The sequence below is a fragment of the Gavia stellata genome, chromosome 8, assembly GCF_030936135.1.
Source record: "Gavia stellata isolate bGavSte3 chromosome 8, bGavSte3.hap2, whole genome shotgun sequence".
Taxonomy (NCBI): Eukaryota; Metazoa; Chordata; class Aves; order Gaviiformes; family Gaviidae; genus Gavia; species Gavia stellata.
In genome coordinates this window covers 42,618,020-42,643,410 of record NC_082601.1, presented here as the reverse complement: position 1 = coordinate 42,643,410, position 25,391 = coordinate 42,618,020, and the positions used below count along the sequence as shown (strand labels likewise).

At 51.3% G+C, this 25,391-nt stretch overlaps 1 protein-coding gene across 1 annotated transcript; it reads right to left on the bottom strand.

Moving 5' to 3' along the window:
• Nucleotides 1–1,717: 1,717 nt before the first annotated feature.
• On the bottom strand, nucleotides 1,718–14,744 carry SH3BP4 (SH3 domain binding protein 4). The gene is made up of 4 exons (XM_009810009.2): nucleotides 14,525–14,744; nucleotides 9,704–12,066; nucleotides 2,444–2,632; nucleotides 1,718–2,199 (listed from the first exon to the last, which is right to left on the bottom strand). The coding sequence occupies exons 1-4, from the start codon at nucleotides 14,640–14,642 to the stop codon at nucleotides 1,975–1,977; spliced, it is 2,895 nt and encodes a 964-aa protein (XP_009808311.2). The 5' UTR covers nucleotides 14,643–14,744; the 3' UTR covers nucleotides 1,718–1,974.
• Nucleotides 14,745–25,391: the final 10,647 nt, after the last annotated feature.

Sequence of the window (25,391 nt, the reverse complement as noted above, 5' to 3'; positions counted from 1 at the left end):
TATTCAGGGACATCCCTGAAACACAGGAGGCTCAAATTTCTGCCCTCACCTGCTGCCGACACCCTCGGGGGTCCCCAGTGCCGCTGTTCTGCAGAGCCCCAGACCCTGCGCAGGGCCCACCCTTCCTACAGCACATGCCGCTTCGGAAAGCGGCGAAAGCCAAGATTTGGGTACAACCCTGGGAGAAAGCCGTCCCCCTGCCTGCACGCACGCTCTGGCAGGTGGCATTCCTTATTGCAATGGAGGTTTTTGCTCGTGCATGGAAAAATGTGCTCTTAGGGTGCCTTAGGGAAAGAAAAAGGGGACGGGTAGTGGGCTCAGCTGCTGCCAGACCCTCTCTCTGTGCTATGTTAAGTTGCATAGGAAACTCCTTAAAGCCCCTGAGGAGAAACTTAAGGTGCTATTTACTTCTTGTGGGGTGCGGCGAGAGCGATCGTTTCTGGGGACGTGATTTTGGGAAGAGGAAAGGAGAGCAGTCCCTCCCGAGGCCACCGTGCCTGCACGATCTGCCAGATGCCTTTCCCATTCTTTTTCTTTTTTTTTTTTTCTTTTTTTGTTTTGATTATCCTGAAAGAAAATCATCCTTTAACAACTAACCTTTCTGTGGTAGCAGTGTTTCACTATAAAGAGACCTTGCACTTAAAATCATCTTTCTGTGCAAAAATATTTCCCTCCCATGTAAAAATATTTGAAAGCTGGCGAGCGGAAGGAGGAGGGGAAGTCATTCAAAAGACTCGGCTATAAAACAAAGGGGAAAAATACGGGCACTTGGTGCTGCAAATATTTAGCTCGATGGCACCAGGTTTATAGCAAAGACTATTTACAAGTTAAACTGGACTTTAGGAGCCTTGAAAAGCCCCGCTCGAAGCCCTCCGAGATCACTGGCAACGAGCGTTAAGTCACATAGCGCATCTGGAGCGTCTCCAGTGAGCTCAGATTTTAAATTAGGACAAACATTTTCTCTTTTCCTCCTTTTTTTTTTGGTGTGTGTAAAGGGATATACGCATGGCAACAATTCCCTCCCTTTTTCTGGCCTCTTCCCCAGAGCAAGAGCATCTGGAGAGGAGCAGCCCAAGCAGTTTGCTGCCATGGCAGGGTAAGCCACTCTCACCATCCTCCTGGTCTATCTCCCACGGAGGTCTTTGCTGCACCTCAAACCTCCAGCTTCTTCCAGAGATGTCCTACAGCACCCGGCTGGGATGAAGCGCAAGCAGCAGCGACCGCTTCTCCTGGTTAAAAACAGTACCCGTGCATCTGAAAACAGGCAACGAGCATCTCCCTGTCCGCAAATGAGAAAACGCATGTTTGCAGAGATGTGAAAATAAAACAAAAATCAACCAAACAGCTCACGGGGCCTGTGAATATTAATAATAATAATTAAAAAAAGCTCCTTTTTTGGTGTAAGATGCTCGTTGGGCTGAGGACATCCCAAGTTCATACAGCGCTTTACAGTCACGTCTGGGAGTCTGCCAACGCCTGACCGTGGCGGTGGCAGAGGGCATTTACTGTGCTTCCTCTTAAAATACGTATTTACATGACTCACGTCTCAAAAACGATAATTTAAAAGCAGTTTCTACAACATAAAAAACAGCCACAGCTTCCCCCCAAAGTGGTTACAACCTTTACTGCTCGTTACAAAAATTAGACTTTTATTTGTAAATGTCTAAAAAAAGTGATTTCTTTTGTGACCCCTCCCCACCCCCTTGCCCCTTTTAAAGTTTTTTAGTAAGAAATAGTTTAACTGGTATCAATGCCATATGAAAAGTCATCCCCCTCTGGATGCCTTCCCATCAAGGAGGGATGTCTCCTGCTGATTTCCAGTCCCGGTGGAGAACTTGCAAACTTTGGCCTCTTAAAACGCCAGGAGAGCAACGTCCGCTTCTTTTTAAAGTCAACTGCTTAAAAAAAAGGGGGGGGAAAAAGCACAGAAAATCCCCAGCAAACGAGATGTGGACAAGAACATTGCTGCAGGAGCTAGATGGCAAAATCCTCGTGGTCTTGCGGGCTGAAGGCAGCTGCCCGCAGCATGTCCAAGGAGTTGACGAGGATCAGGGTGCCGGTGAGATGCTTCCAGCGCTTGGTGATGGGGTTCTTCATCTTGTCCAGCCCGGTGTGCAGCTCCTGGATCACGTCACGATAGCTGTCGCCCATCTGGCTGCTCCAGGTGAGAAGGAAATCGTATGCTGGCTTCCACATGGCCTGCAGTGGTGGGGCAGAGGGGAGAGGAGATCAGAGCTGAGTTGGATGGCCAGTGAGCAAGTGATGCCATCCCCCACACACCCCCATCCCAAGAACAAGCACACTCCCCCAGGGAAGAACACCCCCAAATTTCCCCAGCACACCCAAATCTCTTTTATCCCCCAAAGGTGCACCAGAAGAACGTGCTCTGGAGGTATCTCCAACCATAGGGGACCCATGGAGACTGAGACCCATCCGCTCTCACCTCGCTGTCCACCGCCCCTGTCTTGTCCCGATGCGGGGCCTCATAAGCATCCATCTGCTGCTTGGAGACCTTGGCGAGCTTCTCGGCGAGCTCCCTCCAGCGCTGGGCCACCTCCACGGCCGTGGTTAGCAGCACGAAGTCCTGGATGAGGCGGACGACCAGCCCCTGGCAGTCCATTTTCAGCAGAGCCTGAGGGAGAGTGGTGAAAACCAAACCAGACAGTCAAGGCAGGCAGTAGAAGGCAGGTGACCAGGGGACCGTACAGGGAAGTCCTTCAAGAAGCCACCCCAAAAATCCTCCCACCCACTTTCTGGCGACAGCCGGTGAAATTAGGCCACTGGGCTCAACAGAAGAGTAATCCCATTAATTGAACAAAGCGCCCTACCCCTGTTCAATGAGGCTTGCAGCCTGGGCTGGCCAACGCAGCTTTATTTTCCAGGCAACCCCTCAAGATGTTCAGTCGTCACCATAAGCAGTTTAAAGCACCCCAGGGGCTGAGAAGAACAGATGCCTTTAATCAAGGTAACTAATCCAGCGCGGTCCAAGCTGCATGGTTTGCCTCCCCGAGCCTGGAGGAGCACCGTCGTGGGTAGGGGCCAGCCAGAACATTTTGGGATGAGATGTGGACATCAGCCTCGGGAGGAGAGGGGCTGGGGCGAGACCTGGGCGAAGGGCCAGTTGGCAGCACTACAGGACCATCGCTCGGCTTAGGATGTTCTTGCTCCTCTCACCACCCCTCTGCCTTTCCGTGCCAGTTTAGAAACCACCTCCTTCTGCCTCATTTATTGACCTAAAAGCTGAGATTTTCTACAAATTGTTTTGAAGAAGTGGGGAAGAAGAACCATAGCAGTCACAGTTTTCTAGCTAGCGATAACTTAGCCAGGAAAAAAATGACAGAGTGGGGTTAGCTCCTATCTTTAGGTACCACATCACATTAACATCTGCTCAAAGCGGGAAAACAAGTTGCAAGAAAGGGTTTAAGTGGCAATTATCAGAGGACAGGATCTGACTGACAGAATCAACATCCCACACACCAGGGCTCCCCCATCCTCTGCCTGAGCCCGTGGACCGCAACAGCCTCAGCAGCAACCCCAGTCCCTGAACAAATCCCACCTCGAACCTCACGTGGCTACAAGAAAGGTGATTTATATTACGAAACAGCAAACAGACCCCAGACTACGCCTTGGGCAACAGTTTGCCGAGTACCCTCTTGTTTTCCTACGGCCAGATCCGGACCCGTGGCACCAGCGGACTCAGGATGGTGGCTCCAGGATGGGTGAACCCAAGGGCTCAGTGTTTCAACAGAGGGTCCCACTTCAGTAAAGGCAAACCACAGCTCAGGGATGCAGGAGACAGCCCCCTCCCGCCCCGAGGGATGCTGAACACCAGCGAGCACCCAAGGAACCACGCTGGCACACGTGTCCCCATTGGGAACATCACCCACACCTTCACAACAGCACGGGGCTGGTTATTACAGAAACTGTGGATGTTGTGGTCCACACGCAGCCAGAATCCGCCCGCTTTCTGCCGCCGTGGGTCCTGACATCCTCTCCTGGCACAGGGGGGTCTGGTGTGGCTCTGGGGCAGAAGAAGGGTTAAATCCTCGCATAGGCAGATACACAGGGACAGTTGGGAGAAGATGGGAACATCTGAAACCACTCCAGCAATTTGCAAAGCAAATGCATGTTGATTTTTTCCCTTATCTGTTTCCAGCTTAAAGCTGGGCTCTAATCTAATTACAGCTGCAGACCAGCATTTGTTTGCTCCTCAAGTGCTTACACTGGTTTCCTGTACTAGGAGAGAAGTAATAAAGCTTCTTGTTAAGCAAGAAAGGAAAACACATTTAAAAAAGCATTATTTTTTTTAAAAAGGGCATTAAGAAGCATTTAGATCTCACACCTGTGCCATAACCGCCTCCTCTCCAGCAACGCTACCTTACCACCCAGCCCCCAGATTCATCACCCTCTCCTCTGCAGGCGGAGGATTCGGATGATCCTAAGGAAGGGCAGATTTCACATCCTCAAACCTGCGGTTCCCCGGCAGCTCGGTTGCCTGCCTTCAAACCCCAAAACAACCTGGTATTTAGCAAAGCAGGCTAAATGAGCCTGTTCTCATCTCTTGCCGGAGGCCAAGCAGGTCCGAGGCAGCAGAGGAGGCCACCGGGAGCAAACTGCACCGCAGGGGTTAAGGATAGAGCTGCAGGAGAGGGATTCTCGAGTTCCTTCTGCTGCTCGATGTAAACAAGAGAAGGCATCAAGTAAAGCAGCTGGGAGGCCACATTAACTGAGAACTGTAAATCGCTTGAAGCAACAGCTTTGGAAGAGACAGATTGCTCCCCGCAGCGCAGCATGTTAACTCTGAAACCTACTGTTCGTCACCGAAACACCTACTTCCTGCACTTTGTGATTTGAGCTGGGGAGGCTCAACACGCACACTACGGGGTGGGGAAAACGCGGGTTAGCGGGCAGAGATGATGGGAGATGGGGACAGCACCAAAGCCAGGTGGGGACAGGGTGCAAGAAGGACACACAGCCACCAAGGCTGGAGCCAAAGGGGGAATATTAGTGGTAAGAGAGACACTTTTTTTGGCCTAGGCACAACTTGCCCCCTCTGTCACGGAACTACGTGAAACGCACGCGGGCATGGGGCTCTCCTGGAAGCCCTGATTGCCCTGCCGGGATCAGCAGGGCTCACAACAGATTTAAACCTCCAGCAGACACTTTTGGGACTACGCTACCATTTCTTTCCAACCTCCTCCCTCGCCCTGGACAAACCTCCCCGGATAGCTGGGTACACTCACCGTGTCTCCATCCCTCGGTACCCAGCCGTGCCCCCTGCCCCGGCGTGACCCGGGCTATGCCTTTCCAGAGCACTCCAAAGCATTTATTAACCTCGGAGCGGCTCCAAGCCTGCTCCACCAGACAAACACATAGCAAAGGAGATGGTTTGATATTCAAATCCCAGTTCAAAGCGCCTCTACTTAAAAGGCATCCAGGGGAGGTTGAATTTGCATCCCGGCTCTGAAATGCAGAATCCCATTTCCCATCCTCTAACGATGGAAACCTGCAACTGGAAGAAAGCAAGCAAAGCCAGAAGCAACAGGCAACCCCAAAGACCACCTGAAGACGCGTGGCCACCCCTGCCCGTGCCCATCACCACAACCTTCACAGCCCAGCTCCCAACTCTGCGGGCCTCCAGCCCTGCTCGCCCTCCCATGCACAAACACGCAGCTCCCCGTGGCCCAGCCCCGACTCCCACGTGTCTTATTTCTTCCCCATCTTCAACCAAACTAAAGGAGTAAAAACCTTTCTCCTTTGCCCCAGGAGCAGAAAGCATCACCAAGTTCACGTGTGCCCACCAAGCGTGGCACAAGACCTACAAGGAAGCTGTTATGGAAATGGACTTTTAAAATTAATGGTATTTTTAAAAATAGCATTTAAATCAGAAAACACCCCAGGGGGGTCTAAGCGTTATCATGAATTACTCATCCCCCGAAACATCTGTAGGGTGTTTGGCGGGGGAAGCGGAGATGCGGTTACCGTAAGCAGTAATATTTAGTGTCCCGTTAACCGCTGCGGGGATGTGTGCCAGGGCAGGGATGCGACCCGAGCGTGGCAGACAGGGCAGGCAGGCGATGTGCCTGGGGCAGCACCACGCTCTCACCTGGCTCCCGTGCTCACAGCCCCCGGGATCTCCTCAAACACGGGGAGAAAGGCGTTATTTCAGAAGAAGTGATGCCGAGTGCCATCAGCCAAGCGCAATCAATCGCAGGCAGATTTTTTTTTTGCGAGAGCAAAATTGCATGGGAACGAGAGCACGGAGCCTGCAACCACTGCGCTGGGGATGGGAAGGTGGTTAAAGATTTCCTGCCAGCCCCAGAAAATAAAAGCGGGTTGTCTTATACCGCCTGCGGAGTCATAAGCCCAACAACACGACAGCTGAAAGGCATCGGTGGCATTTCTACAGCTTTCTATTAATTGGTAGGGGCGCAGGGCAAGGCTTACAAGCGACGTGTATGAAAAAGACCTTGCTGGAAGCGACTCCTCTTCTTCTGGGGCTGCAAGCAACTTGGCTATGCAAAGACAAGCCATGTCCTACAGGAAAACATCCCCACCAACTTCAGCGTGGTGCAGCGTGGTTCCTTAGGGGAACAATGTCCAGCATCTATAGGTGTGGTGGGGATTTGTTTCCATGAAAGCAGAAGAAGAGCAGGAGTCTGGTTTTCCCCATGGACCCAAATTCAGCACGGGGACTACCATTACACAGCAGATTGCTTTGGGATAGAGGAGAAAGAGGGGCCCAATGTGAGCAACCTTGGGCTGGCATGCTCCGGGCGTGCTAGCACAAGGTCCAAGCAGTGGACACCCTGCTCCGCAGGACGTGAAGGACTGCTTGAGTCCACCAGCAGCTCTTTGGGGTCTGCACACACCAGGGACAAGAAGTATCTTTTGGTAGAAGAAAGGCAGCATGCAGATACCTGCAGTCAGAACAAAAGATAGAAAACAATGGGGAAAAAGAAAAACCCCATCATGATCTGCATGATCTTTGGAAGTTGCCTGGAGAAGAAAATGCTCATAGTTTCCACAGCTCTCTGCTGACATGCCCAGTAGCATTCCCAGAAGACCCATGTTTTTCCCAACAGCAGTGTCTGCTGGAAAGGATGATAACGCTCTATAAAAACATCGTATCGAAAATCCAGAGAGAGAGAAATGCTGTGTCTCATCAAAGGTCTAACCGCAGCTCCCGAGGACCGGGTAGTGCAGCCATTGCATGGCCAGGTACTGGTGGCCCAGCCGCAACGAGGTCTTCTGGCATGAGGTTTTTTTAGCAAGAGCATGTGCGCTGCCGGCTTTCAACAGGCAGAGAAGAGGGAGGGGAGAGGTAGATTTCCCTTTCTGATGTGGTGACTAACTTCTGAGCAACATTTCCCCAGTTACCTTCACAGACCGCTGCTAGTGCTAGATTAGAAAAATAAAGTGCAGATTACTTATTAACTAGTCATCATGACCGGGCTTTTCCATGCTTGGCTGCTGGTGCATGGTTCTGCCACTGCTATGTTGTGTACTCAACGCTGAAGTCTGATAAGCCTGCTTACTACCTCTCCCTTCACGGTCCCTTTGAGAGGTGACAACCAACTAAGAGATGAAACAGCCAGGTCAGAACTTAATCCAACCAGTTCTTCTTGCCAGCAGACGCCAGAACGCGAGTCCATTTGTTACAAATAAAATCAGATTTAAACACAATAAAAATACATTACTGCTCCATCGTCATCCCCTGAAACATCTATTATTTTTTTTTTCTTTTTAAAAACAGGCTCAATCTAATTTCTCCATCAACTAAGGAAGATTTGACAGCAGCAAGGGGTTTAGAAGAAGCATCATCTTCTACCAGGAAGGGAGCTCATCCTTTATCGACAAGCTCAGACTCACAAAGCGACAGAGCCAACACTCAGGATTTGCCTCCATTCAAACAAGGAAAATAAAACCTGCTCTGGGACTCTGCACTCCAGGCATTCCCTGGGGAGCAGGATGTTTTCCCGCAGCTTACGGCCCTCCCCTTGACTTAGCAGCTCCCTGAGTAGCCAAAGAGCCTTATCTTTCCCTTCGTCTCCCTGCTGAGGTCTAGCAGAGATTTTTCCGTGACCTACAGGCTGTCTGGGACCCCTGGAGACAAAGTGAATAGATAAAAGAAACGCTTACAGGTTTGCGAAGCGGTAAGGCAAACAGAATGAAATCCTTGGAAGCATCCAGCAAGAGGAGCACAGATTTCATCCCATCCTTCACCGAGGCTAATGATTAAAGGAGCAAACCCTCACTTGGGGGAACCACGGGGCCAGATACCAACCTTGGCTACCACAGTGATTATTTTCCCCTGCCAGAAAGAAAAGAGACAACCGCATACGATGGCCAGAAGAACCCCTCAACAGAAGCGGCGTTGGTGGCACGACCTGAACGTCAAAGCTAAAACATTGACTCACGGGCCACAAAGTGGTACCCAGGCACTGGGAACTCCCTGGAAAATATTCCCATGAGTAACGAAGGGTTCCGTACTCTTCATAATGCCTTACACCTCATATTCGATCCTCAAATTTCCCCCTTCTTATTACAGGGGGTTTGGGAAATGAAATACTTCACACGGCTCCAGTCCTCCTTACCCAGTCTGCCTACTCATAATTTCATTTTGCATACTGCTGCCTGCGCCCACCATCGCCAAGCAAAGCTGTCGCTATTCCTTAATTCAACTGGCATTTTAAAGCACACGATTCGCCGTAACTCAGTTATCCTGCTTCTGTGGGAGAGCCTGTTAAGAGGCAAGAGCTGCAAATCTCTTCCAGACATTTCGTCCTGTATTTTCTTTGGCTCACTTCCTACGAAATGCTAGAAATGATCATGAAGATGATTTCTCGTAAGAGGCTTCCTAACGGCATCCTAGAAATACTTGCAGGCAGTGCTTCCCCAAACACCTTTCAGGACAGAAGCAAGCCATGCATTTCAATTTGCAAACGCGATCCACAGTTGGATGTAAAGCATCCCGGCTCAGAGGTGCCCTTGGTTTAGCTGCCACTCAAAGAGAGATGGGGCGGACATAACCCGACATTATTATAGAGGAATTTGAGGTTGTTTCGTGAAGGTAAAGGTGTACCATCCTTCTTCACAGCAGCCATAAAACCCCTTTCCGGCATGCTTTGACACACCTAATGATGCAAAAGTACGTGAGCCGAGAAGTGGCTCGCCTACCCCACTCTGTGTAGGAAAAGCTTTTGTTTTTCTTGCCCTTTTTCCAGTTTTCCATCAGTATTGCCTTCAACGATGCACGCTTTGACACTGGGGTTGAAGAGACCAGCAGCTCTCAGGTAATTCCTCGAAGCGTGCATCATTGAAGGTTGAAATGTAAATACCCAGCAGCAGGGACCAGCTGAGTGCCATGAAAACATTGGACCAAAATCACCTTGATTCTGAGGCGCTTCAGATTAGCTACATTCCAAAGCAAGCCCACTGGCTGCCCTCACGCAACACGTACCTACTGTATTTCACCCAGCGCATCCCTCATTTATAGCCACAATCTCATTAAACCAGGAGCCCTCCAACGCGTACAACTGCAGGGCTGAACTTCCACCTGACTGTGCCAAGCAGCCCGCAGAAGACCTTAGAAATGGACTTCATTTTCTACAGACTGAATTAGGAAACTTCTACCTCCAGTTCACCCTAATCGCTCTGTACGGCAGAGAATTAAGACTCCCTCATCAGATCTCGGACTCACCGTCATCAGCTCCTTCTGGAAAGATTTCCTCTCCTTGTTCTCGGTGTTGTTGCAGTCTTCCTTCAGCTTCTCCAAGACGGAGGCCACTCGCTCCGGCTCGCTGTCCAACTCCGCTCGACAGAAAAACGTGAGCGGCAAGTTCAAATACCCCAGCGCATCGGCAAAAGACCTCCAGCTGCTGAGGTTCTCCATGAGCAGAGTCCTCACGGAGGCGTAGATGTAGGTCAGGAACTTGCAGGGCCTCAGGATTTGCTCCAGCAACAGGCTGGTGGTGAGATCTGGCCCAGAAAAGTAGCTGGGCTTGACCTTCCCGACCACCAGCACGTTTTTGGTGTGCACAAGGCCTATTTTTCCCTGGTAGTAGCCAATATACCACTCTTTGGTCCATAGCTGCCCTTTCAACCTGATCTTCTCCTCACTGAGGAGGGCGATGACGTCTCCTTTCTTGTACTCCAGCAAATAGTGGTTCTTGCTTTGCCGCACCACTGTCTTCAGCAGCTTGCCGTACTTCAAGCTCAACACCGGCCGGTCCTGAAAAACTGGATACTTGGCGGTGGCAGCCAGAGGTGAAAGGATGATCTTTCCGACCTCGTTCTTCTTGAGGAACCGCCTCTGCCCCGTCGGTTTGATGGCACTTTTCGGAGGCGGCTGCGGCGTCTGGACGCAGAACTGGGTCAAAATGGCATCCTTGTCATCCTTGACCTGTACCCTTAACGTGAAGTCTGAGAGCTCGTTGGGGTCATGGGATGCAATGGGGAAGATAAGGCGGCTGACCTTGCCCAGCTTCATCTGGAAGCCCCGCACAATTTTGGCTTGCTCGCTAGCTTTCACCTCGTAGTTGGTCATGTTGGAGAACATGCAGAGCTTGAGGTCCTGAGGCCGGGACAGAGCAAACTGATGCTTACCCCAGAGCTGCAGGGCCACGGGAGCCGGGCTGTGGGACTGTCTTGTGACCTCGTTCACCAGGAGAGTCTTGGGCGCGCATTCGTGCCCGAACATAGCCACGACGGTTTTAAAGGAAGGGTGAATGTGTTTTGGGCCGTAGACGCCAACCGTGATCTTCTTGCTGATGTAATCCCAAACCGTGTAAGGGTAGAGGATGTTCTGCCCTTGGGCTACAGCCGCAATGTACATGCAAGGCTCGAGGTTCTCCAGCTGCACCTGGATCGTGTCCCCATACGAATAGCTCAGCTGCATCGGCGTGTACGGCCCCTCTTTCATGTCACTCCGCAGGCACTGCAGTCCTACCAAACTCTTGCTCATGATGTCATTCTTGACCTCTGCCGACACCTTCATCTCCAGAATGATGAAGGTTTTCACCTCCATATTGCTGAGTTTGATCTGCAAGACCGGGCTGATGGTGCTGCACTTGTCACTGTTCAGCTCCAGCGGTGGATCCAGCATCGCTTTCATGGATATCTGCTGCGTTTCCCCAGGGCACACGTGGCCCTCTGGCACGTGGATGCTGATGTTGGTATCTGGAAGCTGAACGGCTCCACCAGAGCTATCCAGCTTGCAGACAATGTTGGTCTCCACTGGTTGTGTCTGACCCCAGCCAGGATTTTGACCAAGCAAATCCAAGTCATGGCAAGACCGAGCCAGCTTCCTGTGGTTCAGCCATGCTGTCCTAAAATCTTCCCGGCTCTGGAACTGCTCAGGGGTGGGAGACTTCAAACCGCTGAAGAAACCCGACGATGCTGGAGCGTCCGACTTGGCTTGAAGAACAGACAGTTCAGACAAACTGTAGGAGCGTTTGCTTCTGAAGAAGGGATTGTCCCTTTTCACAGGCTGTTCCAGATCCAGCCTGTTTGTGGATGGAAACTCATCAAAAATGTTACCCAGGCTGCTATTAGCGGCCGAACTGGAAACAGTTGAAGTAGGAGCCCCCGTGTCGAAAAGCAGCACGTCAACAGCGACACTGGAGATGGACTCTTTGTCCGAGTTGGGCACTGTTTGCAAATTCCCATTCAGAAACGGGTTCGTCTGGGCTCCGTTCAAGAACGGGTTGTTATTGTAGGTTTTCGCAGAGTTTCTTTTCAGGTCAGTCCATTCTCCAAGCAGGTCTAACTCCCTGACCCCCTCGTCAGGGCTCTCCAGTAGATTGTCTATCATCCCACTGTCTGTTAAGGAAGAGTTGCGGTAGTTTACAGGCTGGACGTAGGAGGAAGGGATGTAACCCATTTCCGTGGTGTTGTGAGCGTACCACCACTCACCTCCCGACGTGTCTAAGACATAAAGGTGGTCCCCCTTGGAGAACTTCAAAGTGGTGAAATTAGTCGGACAGTAATCTTTGATTGCTATTACTTCCTTCGCATTTCCAAAGGACATGGGATTGTCAACCAGCAAGGCACTAGGAGAAGGCACTGCAAAGCCAATAAGAAAAACAGCACTGTAAGCAATCCACAAGAAAGTCACAAATTACTTGCAATGATTTGTTTCAGGTCAGCAATCCGTGCTACTTTAAGCAGCGAAGTAAGGTAGTTTTACAGCCTCTCAAACCTGCAGGTATTTCCCCCCGCCCCTAAAATTTTTGAACAAAACTTCCTCTTCCCCAAAGGGTTCATGATCTAAAGGGACAGGCATCGACGCAGCTGGGAAGAGCAGCGGGAGCCGAGACAGGAACAGCAGCAACTCGTTACCCTCCCGTGGTAGCAAAGTAGGTGCAGAGAAAGCAGTTCTCCTCCCGATGGAGTCAACTGCCTTAGCAACAAGCCTCCCCCTCGATGCAGGGCCCCACGCAGCTGCTGCTGTACGAGACGCTAGCATCCCACAGACTCCCTAAACTCCCTGACGAATGATGTACAAGGAGGTGTATCGGAGGGAGTTTTGATGGAATTGGAGTTGCTTCTTCTCAGCTCTCCTTTTTACCTGGTGTGTCGGGATCTAAGTTCCTACGGGCACGTGCCAGGATCACAGGCATCACCTTAAATGTTCACATTTAAAATAACGAAAGTTAATTTGGGAGGGGCTTCTCAACGACTGCTACATAGGAAGAGGTTACACCTTGAATGGTATCTCAAAGTCTTTCGCCACCATTTCTTTAGCACCACCATTGCGCTCTCCATGCAAAGAGTTATCTGTGCTGCTGCTGGTGAATGCGTCCTCTGCAAAGAGACTACGTGATAACCCATGGTAGCGTAAACCCAAGCTAACTTTTAGCACAGGCTAGAAGTGCTCTCGTTCACCTCTTGTGCACGTGCGAAACATCTTATATTTCAGGGCAAGAAACAACTAAGGGCACGTCATACTCCTACTTTTTCATGTCACGCCAGCCAGAAAAAAAATCAGCATCTCACTCCTCTTACGCAGCATCTGTATTCCAAAGCTCCTCAACAAAAAATAACTCCATTTCTAAAGAAGGTCATTTAGTTTGAACCCTCAGAAAGAAGCACAGCATTGCCTTGCCGCAGCGCTGTCGTGGACCAAGCAGCATCTCCAATCTCTGTTCCAGCAGCGCCAGCTAAAGTCAATTTGCCAGGGGATCCCAATTACAAGCAAAAGACCTGGGTCAAGCCTACAGATGCTCAGGCTGTCACCCTATCTGTTGGTTTTGGTCTCATTTTTAGGACCTATTTCTGTAAAAAGCAACAGAAACAAGCTGCAGGTGATGTTACACCAACGTTCAAATGTGTGTTATCTCACTAGACAGACCTAAGAAAACAAGGAGAGCTGGATTTTCACCAATACGGAGCTGCAAGAGAACTGGGACGGCACCTGCTTCAATAGGTCTGAGAGCTCTCTGGAGGAAAAAAGGAATTTAAGAAACACAAGAAGCCCCTAAAAACCTGGAGGCGAAGGGGTGGCGGATTAGACTGTGCATCCCTGCGGTCACTAGCTGCAGGCTGGCAGCAACTCTCAGACACGGAAACTACAAGGCAAGGGAAGACATAGATGAGCAAAGAAAAGTCTTTAAATAAACTCTAGGAATCAAAAAATTAAGAACAGTAGAGTTCGCACACATCCTAAACAACCCATCGTTAATCCACTTCCTCCGCCGGCAGGTAGGGAAAGTCGTGAGGACATTTATTCAGTGTAAAACTATATATAAACTCCGTACTGAAACTATTTTACCACCCTGGTAGGAAACCACCGTTAACCCAGCGCTGCAGCCGGAGCTGTCTGCGGGACGGGACGTTTTCGGTCTCCCCATCCCTTCAGATCAGACGGGCGAGCAGCTGTCCCCATGACCGCCCCCATAGCTGTGCGTGCAGCCAGCGCGGCGGCAGGGTGAACAGGGTTGTGCTGAAACCGGCAAACCCCTTGGAGAATATGAATAATTCCTATTTTCGCATTAAAACCAATCTAATTTGCAGTGAGAGCGTTTGACGTTCGGGTCTCTTCTTGCTACGCCTGCAAAAGCAATCGCTTTTGTACGTGTTTATTTTTAAAGGCCTTCGGCACATGCTAACTTTCACCTCGAGTGATTTCTTGGGATCCGTTTCTGCCGAGGGAACAGTAATTCCCCTCTCACCTGAACATGGCTTTTATGCTGGGTAAGGTAAATACAGCTGAAGAAAAAGCAATAAAAGGAATAAAAAGGATTATTCAAGCAACCTGCAAGCTCCCAGCTCTGGGGAAAGGGAAAACAAACCCTTGCAACCGCCTTGTTGCTGTCACCTCTCTTGGCTGCTGGATCTCTTGGTGCCAGGCCCGTGCCCATCCTTGCAGACGTAGATCAGCTCAGCAGCGCTTGCTGCTCTTCCCCATCAGCTGCCGTCTGCTAATTATTAACCAACCCCTTCCTGGACCCCAGGGGTGAGAGGATGCACATGAATCGAGAAGGGAGCATCGTCCCCACCCATCCCACCCGTCCCTCCGCACCTTTGACGTCGCAGAGGCTGGTCTCAGCGAAGCCCTCGCTGAGGTCGATGAGCGTTCCCTCCGACTTGCACCGCGGCAGTCCACCGGAGTTGGCCGCCCGGATCCTCTGCGCCGCCATCTCCAGCCCGCCGACCCCACCGGTCCCGGGGGGCACTAGGTGGCCATAGCCTCTCCACGAGTGAAGCCGGCTACAGGGACCCCGGCGTCACCTTGGGGAACCAGCCTGGGGGAAAGAAACAAACCCCAGCACATTAGCAAAGGCTCCAGGTCCCACCATGCCACTCACACGCCAACATGCTCTCCCCAGGCACACGCCGGCCCTGCGGTGCCGACAGAGGAGAACATCCTCGTGTTCTCCCTAAAGCGTCACAAAAGATAACCTGGGTGCTCCTAGTAAGCAGGGCACTGCCTACAAATCACCAAGGGCTTTGGATAGCAACTACCTGAAAAGGGGGTTGTGTTGAGGTGGGTGTTGGTCTCTTCTCCCAAGTGACAAGTGACAGGACAAGAGGAAACGGCCTCAAGTTGCGCCAGGGGAGGTTCAGGCTGGATATTAGGAAAAATATCTTTACTGAGAGAGTGGTGAAGCACTGGAAGAGGCTGCCCAGGGAGGTGGTGGAGTCACCATCACTGGAGGCATTCAAGGAACATGTGGACATGGCACTGCAGGACATGGTTTAGTGGGCATGGTGGGGTTGGGTTGATGGTTGGACTTGATGATCTTACACGTCTTTTCCAACCTTAGTGTTTCTGTGATACTGAGCACGATGCTACTGCTGGCCACAACCCTGTACAAAGCAACTCTGCCTTTAAGAGTTATTTGGGGATACGTTGCTCCCAGGCTCATAAATCGGTCCTTCTCCCCATTTCATAAGAGCTTTCAGGGCATTTGCACGTTGCTGTAATACATATTTATAAAACCATCAAGCACTCAGATGCTGTGGGAGCCCAGGGCAGTGGTTAGCGAGCATGGAGAGCCCATGGGATTGGGCTTTTTGCACGTTCAACCAAGTCATCACTCCCACTGCAGCACCGGGATCTCCCAGGATGGGGACTGGCTCTTCCCGCTTCCTCCCTGCATCCCTCCCCTCAACCAGCTGACCGGGCAGGGACCAGACAGAGAAACGTGCCTTCTTGCACCAACTGCCCTGCTTCACTTGAGGAAAAATTAAAAGAAAGGGGTTTTTTTCCTCCTTTTTTTCCCCAGAAACGCTTGCAAAAACAATTCCAGAACTCCTGTGGAAGAGCAGCTGCATCAGCACGCCAGAGCCGAGAGGGAAATTAACCCATTTCCCGCTGCCCACAGAACACGCCGGCACTTCGACCGCCAACGTCGTGGCTGATGCAAGCACTGGTAAGACCTCCTCTGGTGTCACCCATGTCCTCTGGAGCTTGGAGGGTGGCCAGAAAGGCCGGGAGCATGTGGATGCGCAGGCAAGCCTGGTGCCTCTCCGCTGGCTGAAGGCTGGAGCAGAGCGTGAGCCACGCTTTGCTCCTCCAGGTTTGCACCAGGGTGCAGGTCTGCGGTCCGACATACCTGGCATCATCCTGGTAAATCCTGCCATCCAGCATCCCTACAGACATCCCTACATCCTGCTCCCTACAAACCTGCCACAAAACTCCAGCCTGGCTGCAAAGCGCCAACAGCTCTTAAAAATAAAGCCCTGTGCAATTAAAAGTTATATCGAAATCCCCTGCTTGAGTTCAGCAACCCAAAGGGCTTTTCATCCACTCCTAGCACTGTTTTTCCCTTCTCCCTGTTTCTCCTTTCTCCCCCCACATACAATTTTTTTTTTCCTCCCTCTGCTTGAAAAGCAGATCAAGCAGAAAATAACTCCCAACCCCAAATTTCCTAGGTGGGATATGGAGGGGATGGAAACGTGAAGACAAGCGCCGATCTTTTTGTCTGCAGCCGGGCTGTTATTAAACCGGCGTGTCTCTCTGCGCCGGCAGAACGAGGAGGAGCAGCAAGCCCTGAAGGATTCCGTGCCCTTTTCTGGAATGCAATAAGAGGAAATTTGCAGGGGAGAGCCTGAGCAGGAGATATTCCAGCCTGCTTGAAATGCTTCCCAAGCCATCCCCGGGGCCGGTATGCCGGGAATGCGGTTAGCTGGAAGGGATGCACCAAGCTCCAGCCAGAAAAGGGAAGGGAGAACTTGCGTGCAAACACTTTTCCCTTTGAGAAGAGCATTGTTTCGGATCCTGCTGGGAGCACTCCAAGGGGAGAGGGCTTGGCAGGCATTAAATACAGAGAAACCAAGCTTTTGAGTCAAGACTGTGCTTATCAGAGCCAGGCCAGGTAAGACAGCGGACTTGGAGCTGCCATCAGCGGCAAGAAAAAGCAGTAAGCAGTCCGTGGGACTAGCAAAGATGGTCTCGTTAGCTAGCACGGTTCACCATCCATCCAGCTCACCCCTTTGCAAAGCTTCACCAGGGTGGGCAGGGTGTTGTTTCTCATTAACGCGAGGCACTGTTTGGGATTGCACATTTTCCAGCTGGCATGCAAGACCCTAAACACATACTGCTTCCCCCTAAAGAGACCCTGCAGATACTAGGTAGGCTCTTGTAGGGTTATTTTTCTCCCTAGCTGGAGGGTTCAAGCCCTCCATGGCTACACAGGCACAAAATCGAAGCACGAGGTGTGCAGCGTCATCGCAGAAATAGCTCAAGTGGCAAAGTTTTCACCAATTTTAGCGATGCTTGCGCACAATCCTGTTAAAAAACAAGAAACGCTTCGACAGCCCAAAAGTCACCCCTGCTCGGTGAGCACTGCATGGAGCAAGAAAGAAACCAGGAACGGGTAGGTGATTTTACCATGACTCAAAGTGCAAATCATGAACGTGTTTTTAAACACCTGCCTGGGAGTCCAGTGCCCAGTAATTTTGTATATCAATCATTACAGCCGTGCACTGACAACTCTCACCAATGTATCCACACACCTCGCAGTGCCTGACATTTGCAGGGATGCTCTCCGTTCCTCTATTTATGTAACTAGATGGGAAGCTTTATGCTAAAGGTCTGGACAGATGTGGTTGTGCGGAGAAACAGCTGGAAAAATCCCAACTACGTGAACCCTGCAGTCTCAAAAGGCAGCAAGAATGTGTAACAAAATGAGTGATTATGAAAAGGTATTTCCCCTCCCAAAAACAGCATCTTGGCTGCATCTCAGTCCATTCTGGATGTAGCAACGCTCTCAGACACACAGAAAAGGATAGGGGTGCGTGCCCCCCACGGCTGGACTTGGGGTGGGAGCTGTGTTTTGGAGCTGATTGTCCCAAGGGACGGACCCCAGATGTTTCTGAATGCAGAGGCAGGACAGATAACCAGCAAGCCTTCAAACTCAGGCTACGTGAGAATAAAAGGGGACAGTCGGGAACAGCGTGGGGGGAAAACAAGGGAGGACGGGTCAAGATTTGTTTAGAAATCACTTCTGTAGCCACTGCTGAGACAATGGTCTGCTAACTCCTCTGAAAGCACTTTAAATATAGACTAGGATTAAATATAGACTAGGAAAAACCCAGCCCCATCTGTTTACCCAAAGCCATAAACAGCATCTGAAATGAACGGGGTGGGGGGAAGGAAACTGGTGAGCAACCAGAGCTCGCACCGCGCGAGCGAGGAAGGCGACAGCATCTCGTCGTGCAACCAGCTCAAAGGCACCCGCACCCGCTTTTCACACCATTTTTTTCTTTTTTCCTCCCCTCCCACGAGGAAAAGGCAATGCTGCAGGGTAACGTCCTACAAGCCAGGAGGACCTGCCGTGTGCTTCCCCCACCCCAAGGAATCCAACCGGCAGCTTTGCAGGCACGGTGGTTACACCCCACGGTACCAGCCGTGTCACTACTCTTTCCAAAATCCTAAATGGGCTTTGCTGAGGGTTGGGCAAAGCTTTAGGGAAGCCCTGATGAGCACGGTGCCATGGCTGCTGGCTGGCACCCTGCGAATCCTCACCAGCTTTCCGGGGCATGGAAGCGGCAGGGACGGTGCTGCCCTCGGACTGGCACGGTGCTGGGCTTCTCTCTCCGGATACCCCTCGCTCCCACGCTGGCATCATGCAGGGTGACACAGCAGCGGTGTCACCTCCCTGCCCCATATGCTCCCCGGGGGGACATCACGGGATGGGGGGACATCATGGGACCGGAGGACATCACGGGACGTCCATCCTGTGAGTCACCCCTCAGGGTAACAGTGGAGCTGTCTTCAACAGGGACTCACAGAGCAGGGATTTAACTTTGCGTTAGCCAGGGCTATCAATAAGGTTTTTGGGGAGGGACAGACGGGACATGCAGACAGACCTAACCGTGCTCCTCTCCGCAAACAGGCTGGCTGCTTCTGAAGGCGTGGAAGCGCTGTCGTGAGCAAGCTGGAGAGCAGCGAGCAGGATCTCCAGGGTCTTGAATAAGTGCCCTACCTACTCCTGGATCTTCTCTCCACCAGGCACGGAGCAGCAGCAGGTTTGGGGAGGGTCTAGGGCTGGTGACAGTGCAGCATCTATTAAAAAAACCTATCGAAACCTATTGAAAAAACCCCAAATTTCTTTTTCCTGCAGCGTTTGAACACACGGCGTTCAGCTGTTTTCTAACAGCAGCATTTCCCAGCATGCAGTGGCACAGAAAAGGTTAAAAATAACTTCTGCAAACTCTGTGGCATGGCTTAGCCCGGAAACCCAACCGCAGGCTTTCCCCTCCCGGCCCCGCAGACCCAGGGGAGCCCCTTGAGACCCCCCTGGCGCAGGCTCCACGCTGGTACAGTGGGGCCAGCGGCAGAGCCCCGTCCTCCCCAATGCTCCCAGCTCCATTCATCACACCGAGCTGGTCCTGATGGGATTCTGGTACGGACCCACCTCTGCCTGGACACTGAGCTATAAATCAAAGATGTAGCACAGGCATCCGGCCATGCTGAACGGGGTCAGCGGAGAAAAGCAATCCCAGGAAAAATACTCGCTGGCAGTGTAAGCCCCATGTCTCGTAGGCAAAGAAATGCAATAAAAACATGGGAACACCTGAAAATGCAGACTCCAAAGGTGGAAAGCAGGATCTGCTGCTTGCCAAGGGGAGGTCTTCTCCAACAAGCACTGACTGCAGCCCAGCGTAGGTGGGAGAGGACCCCTCCAAAAGCCTTGATGATGGAAAACCCTTGACTGCCAAGAATTTGGGCTGATAAGATCCAGGAGGGCTGGCAGGGCCAGGCGGTACCAAGCACCATCAGGGCTGGAGATGGAACCAGGTCCTCCCATGAGCAGCCAAAGGAAGGGCCGTACACGGTACCTGCCACCAGCAAAAGGAGGTGGGGAGGACCAATGCACATCCCTGCCCACCTCAGAGCTCAGCCGAGCCAAGGAGCTGCAGGGTCCATCCCACCACGGCACGCACATGTCCATAGGAAGCATCAGGAACAGGAGCCACCACGACACAAGATGGGTCAACCTTGCAATAACTACCATAACCGCATGCCTGTTCTCCCTGGGTAACGCATAAAAAGCCCATCAAGCCCTAAGCCCGTGGTGTAAGTTCAGGGGACATCTTCCACGTACCCTTGGCCACCAACTGAAAGGTGGGAAGAGAAGAATGAGCTTCTAATCAATCACTCGTCCTCTTCCTACACCAAAGCCAAGACCAACTCCAGGCACTTGTTGCTCATGGCTTTTAATTTGCCTTTTCCTTCTCCAAAGTCAAGCTCCCCTGGCTCTCCTACAAACATAGAAGTGTTTTTGGAGGTTTCTTTTAAAAACAGTCAGCTTTGCTTAAATACAAGTGAATTTAACTCTTTGCAGCTAGAAATTCATTTCCCAGCGCTACCCACAGAGCACACTCATACTACACAATGAATTTACTGAAAATGTTGCTTTTATCACAGTCACAGAACGTTAAGTAACTCAAGACCATGGAAGCAGTCACAGAAGAGACTCCTCCTGAAAAGCTAGAGGACACACACAGGGGACACCCCAGCCCCGAAGGAGCTGATGACTGCCTGCTCAGGGGTGCCAGTAGACATGCCTGGGAGCACCAACACAAAGCAGATTCTGTCATTGCAATGGCCTCCAAAAGAGGCCATTTTTTGGCCTCTTTTTTTTGGCTAGAATTGCCAAATTTTAGCAAACGGTCTGACTTAGGAACTTGGTCTTGCCCTGCAGATTCTTCACCTTCAAGAGCTTCCTCATGACTATGCTATGACACAACCTTGGCCATTGGGCTTAAGTTGCTCAACACACTTCCACCCAGCAGAAAATGATTTGATCATCTAGAGATTTGCCTGCTTCTTCCACGCTTGTATTAACAGATCTTCCAGCACACATGAAAAACACATCATCCTCTAAAATGGTAATGTCACCATGGACCCAACCAGGCCCTCTGCAGCCTCCTACAAGACCGGGACGGCTTTTGAAACTGATGGTGGCCTCTTGCTGCCACTTCCACGAGTGGCCACATAGTGTATCCATCACTTGCTGCATGCAATCGTGAGGGCAGCATGGCCCAAGGTCCTCTCAGGGCACATGCAGCACTGGGAAAGACCACCTTGACTTGTGCAACCCCGTCGCTTACCCCCACCAAGTGACCTCTTGCCTGGCATCTGCCCCATCCACCCGTCTGCCCAGCCAAACCACTGCAGGATGCCATGGAGCACAGGATGCCCTGCAGCACAAGCAGATGTCTTCTGGCCATGGAACACCTCCGAGGGTCTCCAAACATCTGGTGGTAGCCAAGTGCCAGCAGGGAACGATGGGTTTTGGTTAGGAGGGAGAATAGGATGATTCCTCCTCCCTCTCCCTTGTCCTGGAGACAATACATCTCGCTCCCCATGATCCTGACCTCTTCAGTAAGGCAGTTTGAGCCTTGCTGGTGAAGACGGGTGGGGAAGAGCTGGCTGCTGTTGTTATTTTCCCTCCAGAAGCCTGGGCCAAGCACTTTGCACGTTCGACGCCAGCAATGCTGCACACCCTAGTGATTCCTGACCTTGTCACCTTTCTCTTATCTCCTCCTCCTACTTTACCACTTGTGTTTGCAAAGCCAATGCTTTCATCTTCAAAATAAAAAAAAACAACAACCACCCAACCAAAGGTAAACCACCCCTTAAGACAACAAAGAACACAAGCTCTTTGTACCAGACAGAGCATGTTGGTGTGAACTCACATACATCCCGGAATGAGCCTTGGAGCTGCCGATGCGCCAGAACAGAAGATGTGTCATTTTAGTCCCTTTTCTAGCAAACAAGAAGGGACTTGCGGAAATATTGGGACCTCCCATCACTCCCGCAGCGCCTTCGTCTCCCAGGGGTTTGCTTTGGACCTGATCCCCACCGTGTGTGTCAAGCAGCGGGGATGCTCGCAGCCAGCGTCCCTGCTCGAGCATCACAACGGTAGCAGAGCACAGCCCCGTGCTATGCCGTCCCCTCCAGCCCCTGCCAAGCCCTATGGAAAAATCCTGCCCGCAAGCTTAAGCTTGGCTCTGTTCCTGCCAGCTGAGCCTGCTGCCAGGCGAGGGCAAGCCAAACATGGCAGGTTTGATGGGGCAGAGGTAAAAGGGAGGGAAAAAAAAAAAATAACGATGGCTGAGCGAGTGTTGCGGGTGTCTGCTGGCACCTGGTGTCCATTACAACCTCCCTGATGGGGATGTCACCCTTCGCGAGGGAAGCAGGAAGGACGGGAAAGTTTCCTTTTATAGCAACGACTTTGGAGCACAAGTCCCGTTGGATATCCATCTCCAGCGCTGACTTTCAAGTGACTTAAATATAGATTAGGTGTCTATGGGGGAGGGAAGAGAGCTTTTCCTGTGGGACCTGCTGCTGCTGCCAAGCACAGGCTCCAGCCCAGCACCCACTCACTGCTTTTGGTTACCCATGTCCCATGCAATGAGCCGCTGAGTCAGGAGAAAGCACTGCAGAAGCCAGCGAGACTGGGTCAGATACGGCCTGAGCGCCGCTCGTGGTAAGGGAAACTGGATGCCTTGGCATCAAGCAGAGAGCAGCACCGATGCGCTGACTGCCAAGGCAGAGGAAGGTCGTGGAGATGCAGGAACCACCCTCAAGCATGCACAGCAACTTCAAAGCACACCCCACCCCGCCAAAATCACTGAAAATGGTGCCAGTGTGGCAAAGGTTTAAAAAGCCTACACGTGTAGGAAGGTGCTGGCAGTGCTGTACACAGCAGGAACCCTCGTGAGGTTTATAGGGCCATAAAAAGGGTGCTCCTGGGCTGACAGCCCAGGTCCTACTACCCAACAGCAATGCTTCCCGACAATAAAAACATTACATACACGCAAGTCCTGATAATATAGCAGGGAAGTAAATAAAAGTTGTACTTGCTTCCATGGTTTCAAGGCTACCACAAGCTGCAAGACCAGACACCCTCTCTGGCATCCCCAAAAAAATGCAGCAGAGGGATGTCTCCAGCGGCACAGTCTTCGGTGCAGCCGATGCTGCCGAAACACCAGCGCAGAGAGGAGGGTACCTCCTGGCATGCTCTAAGAACAGAGAGAGACCTCAACAGAGAGAGACCTCAACAGAGAGAGACCTCAACAGAGAGAGACCTCAACAGAGAGAGACCCTGCCTGTTTTGCAGTCTCAGCTGGACCTCTTGTCCAGGGGAAGATTTATTCAGTCTTCCCTTAAATCCACATACACTTTCTGCCTCCGTGATGTCCTTTGGCAAGGAACTCCATGGGTCTGCTGTCTGGGTGGTGGAAAACCCACCTCCATCAGGAACGGGCTCTGTCTGATGTTCACTAGCCCTCATATCAGACAAGGCGAAGCTCAGTCCTGATGCACCCTCTCCCTACTGTCCAGTCAATGCTCTTCCAAGAGAAAAAACACTTCCTAATTCAGGTGGGGCAGTCCTAAAGGTGGTTTTGTTTTGTTTTTTTAACAGGGAGCTGTGAATGGACTCTCCTCTGCCAGCGCAAGGAGTTTGTTCCAGCCAAGACTCCATAGGGACCAACGAAAGCACAAAAACCCAAAAACTGCATCCAGTGCCGAGCTCCTGGGTTTTAAATATAAAAGCTGCAAACTCATGTTTAAAACCCTTGGAGACAACAGGAGCCCAGGAGAGCACCTTCTTCCTCCAAGCCCTTGCAGCCCCTTCAAAGTCCTTCAGGAGCCCAAGAGCTCAGCCAACAGCCAAAGCGAGACTGCTCCTGAGGGATGCTTAGGATCTAAAGCAAGGATGAAGTGCCTTTCAAACCAGGGGAACTCGTATTTGAGCTGGACCAAGCAACAGCACAAGCTCATGCAAGCAATCGGTGATGGAGGAGAAACAAAACCCATATTTCCAGAGCCACAATCCAGCTGCTGGCCAGAGGGAGACACTTTTGAAGAAGAAACAGCCTTGTCTGACAACAGACGTCCCACCCGTGGCTCATAGTCATCATCCTCCGCCTTGGAAGAGGAGAAAAATATCTCCTTTTCTTTTTTAAGCACTGCAGACTGATCGGTGGGTTAAATCTAAGGGCACATCTGCACTCTGGCACAGACGTCTGCATGAGCCAGTCCGGAGCAGGGATGCTGGGCAAAGCTCTTCGGCTGTTGCCAGTACTCGCTCTGCTCGCTGGTGGCATGCTCTCAGTTGAGCATGATACACTTGAGAGGGACAACCCAAACCCCCATCTCAAGGCATCAAATTAAACAGGGCAACAAAAACTTCAAGCATAGTAAAAAATTCACTGAGAAAATCTTGGAGCAACTCACTATCATGCTACTCCCAGGGCCGCAGTCCCGGCAGTATCTCCTTACTTAGATAATTTGGATGCTAATTTGGACTTCAAGAGCTGTCAAAAGCTGAAGCAACCGAGGCCCTGAAGAGCTGTGCTTCCCCCAAGTAGAGATGATGGCAGAGCTTTAACCGCATCAACACTTCAGAACCCTGTCTCCATCACCCTTCACTAATTTTGTCTTTGATGGAAAGAAGTAGCTGTTCTCAGCTGAATTGCTGCCGCAATGAGCAGAGCCACGTGCTCTCCTTGTTCCCAGCTGCAACGTTGGGAAACCAGTCCCACCAGCGTGACCAGAGAAGGGCAGGCACAGAAAAGTCACTCAAGCTGCTGGATGGGGAGGCTGGCACCACAACAGATGCAGCGACACACAGAGAGAACGAAAAGCTTCAGAGATGAGCTAGCCCACCAGAGATGAGCTAGCTCCAACTTGCCCATAGACCAACCCATAGACCATGCAGCTCTCCCTACCCAGGTACTCCACCAAGACCTATCTTCCCCACACTGACCACTTTCTCGCACAAAGAATGTCAAAGGCTGAAAAAAATTGGTCCTGCTTGGTCCTCTGGGCTTACCTGACCTGCTCATCATTTAAAAAGAGGGTGCTGCATGCAAGATGCAGAGGCCGTGGGGCAGGATGGGCATGCCGCAGCCACCCATGGGTCACCCAAAAGGTGACTCTGTAAGCAGGTAGCCAGGACATGGCCACAGCCCCTAGGTCAGCTGGACTTGCTCCTGACCTCAGTCAGGAGATCCATTTTAGGAAAAAAAGAGGAATTTTGTTCCCAGCTCACTGCCTGAGCATGCCCACAGACACTGAGCAGCCACCACCAACTAGCAGCCAGATTCTCTCACTAATGAATAAAACCTCTTTGGATTATCAGACCGAAGAACTCATTCAAGCAATGAGCTTGTGCAAAAGCTTACCTTTGATTTAATGTTCTTACACACCTTGCTGATTAGTCCAGGTGGATCTGTTGGTGGATTACATGACACCTTCAGCTACGCTAAAAATGCTGATGGGAGCCAAAACCATCATGAGCATGAGTTAGGCAGAAACAAATAGAATCAGCACATTGCAATGCATTTCCTCGAAACAGAGGGGTTTTTTAAGCACTCTTCCTTGGTAAACATTTCCAAACTAGACTCCCCATGATACCTGGGTT